Source organism: Hyla sarda, chromosome 2 (assembly GCF_029499605.1).
Source record: "Hyla sarda isolate aHylSar1 chromosome 2, aHylSar1.hap1, whole genome shotgun sequence".
In the NCBI taxonomy this organism is placed as follows: Eukaryota; Metazoa; Chordata; class Amphibia; order Anura; family Hylidae; genus Hyla; species Hyla sarda.
In genome coordinates, this window is record NC_079190.1 from 493,802,708 (window position 1) to 493,814,727 (window position 12,020).

The 12,020-nt window shown below is 45.7% G+C and overlaps 1 protein-coding gene across 1 annotated transcript in view; it reads left to right on the plus strand.

The window, feature by feature from the left end:
• The window catches only part of IGSF5 (immunoglobulin superfamily member 5), a 133,111-nt gene that overhangs the window by 89,489 nt on the left and 31,602 nt on the right, over positions 1-12,020 (plus strand). Inside the window, exon 2 of the mRNA XM_056560906.1 lies at positions 9,905-9,980. Within this exon, the coding sequence (XP_056416881.1) occupies positions 9,905-9,980 (76 nt within the window). The remainder of the gene's footprint in view (positions 1-9,904; positions 9,981-12,020) is intronic.

Below are 12,020 nucleotides of genomic sequence, written 5' to 3' on the forward strand. Positions count from 1 at the left end.
TTTAGTCTAAAGGGGCGACACGCCTTCTTTACCGTGAGGACTGTGAATTTATGGAACGGTCTACCTCAGGAACTGGTCACAGCAGGAACAATTAACAGCTTTAAAACAGGATTAGATACATTCCTGGAACAAAATAAGATTAATGCTTATGAAGAAATATAAAATCCCATCCCTTCCCCAATATCGCAGCACACCCCTACCCCTTAATTCCCTGGTTGAACTTGATGGACATATGTCTTTTTTCGACCGTACTAACTATGTAACTATGTGACTATGTGACATGCTTAGGAAGGATCTGCGCTTGTCTTGGGCTAAATGGCTATGCTGTGAGATTACCATAACACTGGGCCTAGCTTTTTGTGAACTTTTATTTCCTGTTTTCAGTTTTCTTGTTTGCCTACATATCCCATGATTCCATTTTCCTCCTTCCCACACATCAGCTACCCCACCCATTGAAACATAAATGAGCTGCAGACCTGTGGTTTTCAATCAGGGTGCCTCCAGCTGTTGCATTAGTTGCAGATTGATCCCTCCACCCATTGAAGCAGACAGGCTTCCTGTCATCAGCTGACTAGTGAGTCAGGTCTCGACCGCATTGCAACCTGGGAAATATCTGAGACATGGGTAATTTTGTATGCTGGTAAAAATAAATATTGGGGTGAAAATCACAGAAGAATTGTGAGAAAACCGTCACACACAGGTACAGACACTATATTATGAACTACACTAACTTTACAGCCCCTGTAGCACAGTCAAATAAAAAAAATTCCTGGAATACCCTTTTAAGCTATGTGGAGTACCGTATATCCCGGCGTATAAGACGACTTTTTAAGCCCGAATTTTCTTATACGTCTTATACGCCGGGTATTGGGGTCCGGCATAGGAATACTTATGTTTATTGGGCCGGCTCCTGTGTGCGGCTGCAGGCGGGGGCCGGCCAGAGCATGTACAAACTAATAACTGTATACTTAAAAACCAGGGTGCCTCAAGCTGTTGTGAAACTACTACTCCCAGCATGCCCGGACTGGCAAAGGCTGTCCGGGCATGCTGGTAGTTGTAGTTTCACAACAGCTGGAGGCACCCTGGTTTTTAGTATACATGAATTAGTTTTTACATGCTCTGGCCGGCCCCCGCCTGCAGCCGCACACAGGAGCCGGCCCAATAAACATAAGTATTCCTATGCCGGACATCCCTGTGTCCCGAAAAATCTTTTAGGGACATAAGGATGTCCGCGGGTCACTAACCATTCCCCGCCCGCCGCGCGTCCTCCTCCGGTCCTCCTGCTGTCTTCCTCCGGTCCTTCAGCGCTTCTCCACCTCTCTATGGTTGTACGCACGGGACGTAACCATAGAGGCGCAGGAGGACCGGAGGAGGACGAGCGCTGGCCAGGGCCTGGTGAGTGACCGGCGGCGCGTCATCTACAGTGTTCCGATCACCGCTCCTCCGGTCCCGGGACTGCTGCTCTGGTCCATAGGCCATAGCAGTAGATTGTGACCCCGGGCCGGAGGAACAGTGACCGGAACACTGTGGGGGGCAGTACACAGACATACAGCCTCCAGCCATACACTCTATATGGCTGGAAGTTGTATGTCTGTGGGGGGAGCTGCCTACTAATGTGGGGAGAGCTGCCTACTATTGTGGGGGAGGGAGCTGCTTACTATTGTGGGGGAACTGCCTACTATTGTGGGGGAGGGAGCAGCCTACTATTGTGGGGGAACTGCCTACTATTGTGGGGGAGGGAGCTGCCTACTATTGTGGGGGAACGGAGCTGCCTACGATTTTGGGGGAGAGCTGCCTACTATTGTGGGGGGGGGAGCTGCCTACTATTGTGGGGGGGGGGGAGCTGCCGACCTAATGTGGGGGAGCTGCTGACCTAATGTGGGGGAGCTGCTGACCTAATGTGGGGGAGCTGCTGACCTAATGTGGGGGAGCTGCTGACCAAATGTGGGGGAGTTGCTGACCTAATATGTGGGAGCTGCTGACCTAATGTGGGGGAGCTGCTGACCTAATGTGGGGGAGCTGCTGACCTAATGTGGGGGAGCTGCCTACTATTTTGGGGGAGGGGAGCTGCCTACAATTGTGGGTGTGGAGCTGCCTACTATTGTGGGGGAGGGAGCTGCCTACTATTGTGGGGGAGGGAGCTGCCTACCATTGTGGCGGGGGGGGGAGCTGCCGACCTAATGTGGCGGAGCTGCCTACTATTGTGGGGGAACTGCCGACCTAATGTGGGGGAGCTGCTGACCTAATGTGTGGGAGCTGCTGACCTAATGTGGGGGAGCTGCTGACCTAATGTGGGGGAGCTGCTGACCTAATGTGGGGAAGCTGCTGACCTAATGTGGGGGAGCTGCCTACTATTGTGGGGGAACATGCTGCCTACCTAATGTGGGGGAACTAAAAGGTACTGTACATCGCGGTAGGAGGGGTAGTCTTATACGGCAAGTATATCCCAAACTCTATATTTTAACTGTAAAAGTTGGGGGTCGTCTTATACGCCGGCATATATGGTAACTTGTTGACTTGAGCAATTCCTGAGACTTGAGCAGTTCCTGAGATGGTAAATCTCTGAATTCCTTGGAAAACTCTAATCTTGCCCGACTAGAGGTTCAAAAAGAGCAAGTATTTGCTAAGGGGCCCTTTCTCAGCTGATTCTCCCCTCAGACAAGTAAGAAAAAGTTCAGAAAAAGACAAAAAAGTAGAAAATAAGTCCTTCAGGTCAGGATAAAAGACTGTACACAGGATATTGCAGTACACTGCATAGCAGTCTATAGTAGTACACTCGATCGTGGTAAACTTTGTCAACTTTGCTCCATCTCCAGTCAGTGAGACAAACAGCAGCAACGTTGAGACCCGCCTGAGACCATTAGATCTGGAAAAGCTAGACTTATATAGGGACATTTGTACTGTATAATAACCGCACCTATTTACTGGAATCTTCAGGTACATTCTTGAGAAAATTAACAGTAATGCTGTCTCACCAGAAGTGGCAGCAGAGAGCAAAAAGTGAACTCATGCTAAAGGGGTACTCCAGTGGAAAACGATTTTTTGAAAATCAACTGGTGCCACAAAGTTAAACAGATGTTTAATTTACTTCTCTTTAAAAATCTTAATCCTTCCAGTACTTATCAGCTACTGTATGCTCCAGAGAAAGTTGTGTACGTCTTTCCAGTCTGACCACAGTGCTCTCTGCTGACACCTCTGTCCGTATCAGGAACTGTCCAGAGCAGGATAGGTTTTGCTATAGGGATTTTCTTGTACTCTGGACAGGAAGAGGTGCCAGCAGAGAGCACTGTGGTCAGACTGGAAAGAATTCCAGAAAGAAATAAAACTTCCTGTGGAGCATACAGCAGCTGATAAGTAGTGGAAGGATTAAGATTTTTAAATAGAAGTCATTTTCAAATCTGTTTAACTTTCTGGAACCAGTTGATTTTAACAATTTTGTCTCCACCCGATTTCCCCTTTAAGTGGATGGGTTTAACTCTGTGTTTACCATCCGCCATGACCTGGTAACAGTACAAAATTGCAATTTAACAACTCTGCAGGACATTATAAATACTGTACAACTCGATCAGGTGATCCTTCATCGATCCTACATCTACAGCCGCCTGAAGGGGTTTTTCCTTTTTTGCACTGACAGGTTCTCTTAAATTTTTAAATCTTAATTATGTAGCGGTGCTCGGGGACAGAACAGTGATTATATGAGAGGCACGGCATGTACTATATCAGTGATTCCCAACCTGTGTGCCTCTAGCTGTTGCAAAACTACAACTCCCAGCATGCCCAGACAGCCTTCGGCTGTCTGGGCATACTGGGAGTTGTAGTTTTGCAACAGCTGGAGGCGCCCTGGTTGGGAAACATTGTACTTATACACCTCTATAAGGGGATTAAATTATTATTAATAATGAACTTGCTCAAGTGGACAGGGAATCTCCTGGGCCCTGGTCACCTCTGCTTGGCATAAAGGGCCAGACAGGAAGCCCAGGTAGCTGTAGTCATAGAAGAAATGAGGGTGCAGAGGAGGTGTGAGTATGTGTGGTGTCCCGGTACCGCGTCCTATACGGTACCTATGTATGTGTGGGTCCCCATAGCCAGAGTCCCTAGGACGTAGGGATCCCTGTCACTTATTTAATCCCTTGTCGCCTCTATTTCTACTAATAGACCAGTGGTCTATATAGGGTTAATGTAAATATAATGATATATCTGTAAATAAATGGTTAATTACCTGTGCCATAGCGTTGCAGGACCTGCGGGTCATGTGACTAGGTGAACTCTATGGTATTAAGCTTAAGGACCTTTGGAGGCCCTGTGACGTAAGCAATCCCATTACTCTCTGTAATGGTGAATGACAGATGTTCAGACCAATCGGATTTGCCCCGCCCCCTGCCCATATAAGGGAGCGGCGGCCATGTTTCTCTCTCTTACCTCGTGGGCTGTCATGAGAGAAGGATCTGCGCAGCAACTAACGCAGTGAGTTAGGCTCGAGCCTTGCGGCAATGGCTGAACAATTCTATGTCTAGAGTGTATCAATCCCCAGACACTCTGCAGCATCACCGGACCTAATAATACCCCTAAATCCGGACGGATCTGCAAATATCTACCCTAAATTCAGAGACTGTATGACTAGCTCTAGGTCCGCAACAACTGCCAGTCACTAAGCAATATAAAGACTGTTATATGAGACTGTTACTGTGCCTTGGATATTGCAAGCACTTAAGTAAAGTTGTTCAAGTTCAATCTCTTTGTGGACCTTCAGTAATTTCATGCACCTATCATTACTGGGAAGGGCGGCGATAGGCCAGAGCATTGACTCAGCATACCAGCCCTCAGCCTGGCATCACGAACTATAGGGTTAACATTTACCCCTCCTATACCGATACCATACAACCACTACCATACACCCCCTATGAGCTACCACATATGGCACGAAAGAGATGCCATATGAGGTGCGACAGATCCCAACAATCAGACACCAAAAATTTAGAACTCCTGTATATCCGCATGTTGGACCACCCCAGAGCAGGAGAACCACCCCTTGAGAGGCAAAGAGCCACAGTAATCAAATTTGGCAGAGTCCGGAGGGTCCGTAACCTTAATGGACTGCTACCATGGGGGCACCGTCCTTGTGAACCGTCGAGCAGTCAAGAGAGTCTACCTCCCCACACACTTACACTCCTTGGAGAGCGGTGAGATAGTGGAGTACACCCCAGTCCGCAGTGCAAGAGGAGAAAGGGCGGCAGCTGTGACAAGACCCAAGAACCCCACACAGCTCCCCTTTTGTCTGCTTCCCCTCAGAGGATTGGGAGTCAGATCCCTTTGGCCTATGATGACCTCCACAAGTCAAAGGTCAAGTCATGGAGGAAGAGTTCCTGACCGTGGTGCCTGTCATGACCCCTAAGAATCTCCCAGAAACAAAGTAGAAGTCATCTATAGATGTGCCCAGGCGCCAACCGAAGTGTCTCGGCCTACTCCTGCGGAGGTGGAAGTTTGGCCGGCCCAACAGGCACTAACACTTTGTCCCCCAGTGGTGCAAGCTGGTGCGGTACAGATGGTGGTAACAGTGCCCCCCCCCCACCCACCATCACTGATTCCAAGCTATCCCAAGTGTCTTGGAACACACGAGTCAGTCCCTTGGAGGGGGCACAGTCCCGTGGTCCCCGCTATATGTCCCAACCTAGAAAGCACCCTGACAGGCGAGGATTGGATGGAAAATTTCCGGGATGAACTCACATGTGTTAATATTGTTTATTTTCCCACCATTCAGTCGTGAGACCAACATTGTTGTGTGAGTACCACTATTGTTTTGCAGGTTTAACATAACGTTTAGGTGAAGTGCCTGGCGGACTAGCCATGAACTACAGGAACCAAAAATATTAAGCTTTTGAGCCCTGCTTAAAGGGATACTCCGGTGAAAACCTTTTTTCTTTTAAATCAACTGGTGCCAGAAAGTTAAACAGATTTGTAAATGACTTCTATTAAAAAATCTTAATCCTTCCTGTACTTATTAGCCGCTGAATACTACAAAGGAAATTCTTTTATTTTTGGAATTCTCTCTGATGACATAACGAGCACAGTGCTCTTTGCTGACGTAATTATAATAATAATAACTCTTTATTTATTGTTGTACTTAGTGGAATTTTAACCCAAGGCTCAAGCACTGCAAGGCAGCAGTGCTAACCACTGAGCCACCATGCTGCCCTTAGTATACCTCTGCTATGCACGGTTGCTAAAATGGACAGAGATGTCAGGAGAAGGAACTGTGCTCGTGATGTCATCAGTGTTCCAAAAAGAAAGGAATTTCCTCTGTAGCATTCAGCAGCTAATACGTACTGGAAGGATTAAGATTTTTTAATAGAAGTAATTTTCACCGGAGAACCCCTTTAAGCCATGATCTTTTACTACAGACTCTTGAGTACCAGAACTGTAGAGTGGTACTATCATTTACCTGCAAAGAGCTGATCCACTGGGACAACTTGTAATAAAGTGTATGTAGAATGTTTGCACAACATGTCTGTAGTGTCAAATATTTCTGCTAGTTATGGCGGTTGCACAGAAAGTACAGTGACCCCCCGACCTACGATGGCCCCGACATACGATAATTTCAACATACGATGGCCTCTGAGAGGCCATCGCATGTTGAAGGCAGCATCAACATACGATGCTTTTGTACGTCGGGGCCATCGCATAAACGGCTATCCGGCAGCGCTGACTGCTTCAGCTGCCGCCGGATAGCCGTTTAAGGTGCCCCATGTGGTCCGGTGATGATCACATACATGTCCCCAGCGCTCCAGAGCGTCCTCTTCAACATCCCCTGCACTGACGTCGCTCTCCTTCGTCGTCATCACGTCGCCGCGTACGCCGTCCCGTCATCCAATAGGAGCGGCATGTGCAGCGACATGATGACGGCGATGAAGATCGACGATCCCAGGCCACAGAGACAGTCCGGAGTGGCGGGGACACCCCGGGGACGCGGTGACAGCGATGAAGGGCGACATCCAGGGCAGCGGTGACGGTCCTCATTGCCATAAAATGCACCGAGTTAGTGTTCAAAGCACTTGTATATAAAATAGTCACTAATAACACGTACAGTTACTTCCTGATTGTCTAGCAATTCTTAGTCACTCAAAAATGCTTACTTATTGTGTAATTTTGTGTACAGAAAGTCAGTATAAAATGTACACTAGCCAGTAATGTAAATATTGCATTTAATGTACAGAATATAGTCATATTTAGCTAGGACTGTTAGCTTATAGCCAATACATTTATAGTCCATGTCAGATTATAGTAGTCATCAAAAGTGTCATGTCTGATGTCTATAATTTTCCTGTCCACTGTGCACAGGATTCTCTTTTTGCCAGAGAGATCACCTGAAGGTTGTAAGTAGTACATAAAAGTGGCGGAGCTATTGTGTACATATATTTTGTTGTCATGTATTGTGAAAAAGGAAATATACCTTCTATTCAATTGTTACGGGGAGAAGTAGCATATGCCGATGGGCCCCATTAGCAAAGGCATCAGGGTAGAGAGCCAAAGGAAGCCCGATCCACATCAGTTCTCACCAAAAAGAAAGGCAGTTGTCAACTCAAAAGAATTTACACAGTAAATTTTTTTATTCATCCTGGTTTAGTACCCCTTTGCACATGAACATCCAAGAACGTTGTTCAAAATGCCACATTAACTCTTTTCCCAAGTTCACCAGCCCTGTGCAGTACATTTACCAAATGGTTCAGGAACTGTTAACCCTTGTTTTGGGCCAGTGGCCTAGTCCTTAACCCATCCTCAAGGACTTTACGCAGAGCACGGCTTTGTTTAAGAGGGGAAGTTTGTGGTTGCCCAGTACAGAAGTGGCCCTTCTGTACACTGTTTGGTCCTTTCAGATGGCCCCACACTCCTCAGGACTCTCATCGTCCTCTTATGTTATGTATAGAGTTAATATATTATAGTAATGTGGTAAATAAGTGTTTATACCTTTAAATGTTATTACTAAGCCTATGTAACCAAGGAAGGGGCCAGTGATCAGGTGACTTGTTGGTGACCTATGGGACTCCTCCAAATTACTCCCATATATGCTGGGGAGGAGCTAGCCTAGTGAGATTCTGCTGAGCTACAGTACAGTCAAGACCTGAGAGTGTCTGGTGTCCTGAGGGAGACCAAGGCCTAACCATGCAGCCACGCTTCCATCATCAGTGAACCCCTTTAGGTGAAAGTCAAAACCTGGTAGGAAACCACAGAGGAGAAGTCTAGTCAGAATAGTCAAGTCTGTCAAGTCTAAAGTCAGCATGGGTCAGCATTGTTCCATAAGCTCTGGAGTATAATACAGGATATAACTCAGGATCAGTACAGGATAAGTAATGTAATGTATGTAAACAGTGACCTCACCAGCAGAATAGTGAGTACAGCTCTGGAGTATAATACAGGATATAACTCAGGATCAGTACAGGATAAGTAATGTAATGTATGTACACAGTGACCTCACCAGCAGAATAGTGAGTACAGCTCTGGAGTATAATCCAGGATATAACTCAGGATCAGTACAGGATAAGTAATGTAATGTATGTACAGTGACCTCACCAGCAGAATAGCGAGTACAGCTCTGGAGAATAATACAGGATATAACTCAGGATCAGTACAGGATAAGTAATGTAATGTATGTACAGTGACCTCACCAGCAGAATAGTGAGTACAGCTCTGGAGAATAATACAGGATATAACTCAGGATCAGTACAGGATATGTAATGTAATGTATGTACACAGTGACCCCACCAGCAGAATAGTGAGTACAGCTCTGGAGTATAATACAGGATATAACTCAGGATCAGTACAGGATAAGTAATGTAATGTATGTACACAGTGACCTCACCAGCAGAATAGTGAGTACAGCTCTGGAGTATAATACAGGATATAACTCAGGATCAGTACAGGATAAGTAATGTAATGTATGTACACAGTGACCTCACCAGCAGAATAGTGAGTACAGCTCTGGAGTATAATCCAGGATATAACTCAGGATCAGTACAGGATAAGTAATGTAATGTATGTACAGTGACCTCACCAGCAGAATAGTGAGTACAGCTCTGGAGAATAATACAGGATATAACTCAGGATCAGTACGGGATAAGTAATGTAATATATGTACACAGTGACCTCACCAGCAGAATAGTGAGTACAGCTCTGGAGTATAATACAGGATATAACTCAGGATCAGTACAGGATAAGTAATGTAATGTATGTACAGTGACCTCAACAGCAGAATAGTGAGTACAGCTCTGGAGAATAATACAGGATATAACTCAGGATCAGTACAGGATAAGTAATGTAATGTATGTACACAGTGATCTCACCAGCAGAATAGTGAGTACAGCTCTGGAGTATAATACATGATATAACTCAGGATCAGTACAGGATAAGTAATGTATGTACACAGTGACCCCACAAGCAGAATAGTGAGTACAGCTCTGGAGTATAATACAGGATATAACTCAGGATCAGTACAGGATAAGTAATGTAATGTATGTACACAGTGACCCCACCAGCAGAATAGTGAGTGCAGCTCTGGAGTATAATACAGGATACAACTCAGGATCAGTACAAGATAAGTAATATAATGTATGTACACAGTGACCCCACCAGCAGAATAGTGAGTACAGCTCTGGAGTATAATACAGGATATAACTCAGGATCAGTACAGGATAAGTAATGTAATGTATGTACACAGTGACCCCACCAGCAGAATAGTGAGTGCAGCTCTGGAGTATAATACAGGATACAACTCAGGATCAGAACAGGATAAGTAATGTAATATTTCTCTTTATGATCCTTGAAGTTCTAAAAATTTAAACTGTAAAATTATTAGAAATGACTTCAGTCCACGTCATATATAATATTAATAATGCAGATCTTGTCATTTCAGGAGGTAAAGAAAGTAAAACTGATGGAGGAATATAGGACGCATTATGTATGGATTACCATTCTGTGCCTGATACAAAGTAAGTGTAAATGACTGCTGTCAGTCCGATTATACCAGTGTTTCCCAGCCAGGGTGCCTCCAGCTGTTTCAAAGCTACAACTCCCAGCATGCTCGGACAGCCGAAGGCTGTAGTTTTGTATCTCCCAGCCTGTGGGTCCCTAAATATGCATTATTGCTGTTGCCCGGTTATTTTTGGGACCAACGCATAGTAAGGGTGGGGGGTTGTTAAAATATATATTTTTTTAAATATTTAAAATTTTTAACAGTATGAATTGTTCAAATTCTTGAAAATCCCTTTAGGAGAAGGCGTACCCGCTATACAATAACCAGTGGGTTCCATGTCAATATTTCAAGACATGGATATATTAGTGTGGTGGCCCAGTACGGGATTGTGTTGCCCCGTACCTTTCCTGCCCTGTCAGGCAGTGTCCCTCAGTGTCCCCAGGGCCCCCGTTAGTTGTTTTCCCATTTGTATATATGTTGTATATTAAAAGATGTGTTATGTCTTTAATAAAATGTACCATGTGATTGTTACCCAGGAGGTACCAGTGACCAGCTGACCCCCAAGGGTGACCTATGGGCTCCCTGCTAGTCTCCCCCATATAAGCCCTGAGTGGAGCTTCTCTCTCTCTCTCTCGTCCTGTGAGGTCCAGTGCAGTCTTGTCTAGTGTGTGTGTCCAGAGTGTTGGAGACCTCAAAGTCAAGTCCTGCAGTCACAATTCAAGTGCAAGTAAGATAAAGTCACCATCCTGTCAGTCACAAGTCAGTCAAGTCATCTGTCTACCCAGCATGGTCTGCACTAAATTCTACTTCCAAGTACATGTCCCAGCAAGCCTGCCAGGTCACTGAGTCGCTGGTCACTTCCTTGATCCCTGCCTGTTCTGCATAGACTGTATCACCTGTCAACCCTCAGTAAAGCTACCGTTGTCCGTAACTTGTCGTCGGTGTCTTCATTTCCCCCCGTGCCTAGCCCAGGATCCAGCGACATACCTTCGGGTGATTAAGGATAAACCACTCCCTGGCATCACGAACACAAGGGGTTAATGCCATCTGCCCCTAGGGTAATTACATCTGCCCTGCAGCTCACACCCCGCCATACCACATTAGGATCATTCAGAGCCACGGCCTCTCGTCCCTCCAGGAAATAGAAATTTGGCAGTGTGACTTTGCGCTAAATGCCGAACCTCTGACAGTGAAAAACATAAAACCAAAAAACAAGGAAAAATCAGAAAGACGGAAAACTAGAGCAGAAATGTTGAGTTTTTGTCAATGTAGATATAGATCAAGAGGCGTAAAAAAAGCCAATCGTTGGATGCGCAGGACTGTTACTCCTGTTGCCGCCACTAGGGGGAACTCACTGCATACTGATTTTTACAGCTCCTAATGAGTACAGTTCTAGCTGTATAAATAAAGATGTAGAGCGCTGCCCCTAGTGGTGGGTGAGTGCAGTTTAAATTACAGATGTGCTCAGCCTAACCTTCCCTTTAGTTTAGGTAAAGCATACATTTATTTATTTTTTTTATTAAAAAAAGACCCCTTGTCCACAGGATAGGTCATAAGTGTCTTCTCTCCATTCCTCCCATAGGCAATACATAGAGTGCATGCCGATACACCGCGTTATGCATCGGGGAGAGTTGGGGCCCCGCTCTGGAGTTCACAAGGTGTCCCAGAGGGCCTAAACTCTCCCCAATGTATGGACCAGTTTTTCAGCATGCACTCTATGTATTGTCTACAGATCGGATGCAGCAATCTCTATAAGGCAGTGGTCTTCAACCTGCGGACCTCCAGATGTTGCAAAACTACAACTCCCAGCATGCCCGGACAGCCAACGGCTGTCCGGGCATGCTGGGAGTTGTAGTTTTGCAACATCTGGAGGTCCGCAAGTTGAAAATTACTGCTATTAGGCCTTTTTAAAAGGTTTCTGAAAGCACAGATACCCTTTAACCTATACAGTGGTCCCTCAACATACGATGGTAATTCGTTCCAAACGAGCCATCGTTTGTCGAATCCATCGTATGTTGAGGGATTTGTGCAATGTAAAGTATAGGAAGCTGTACTC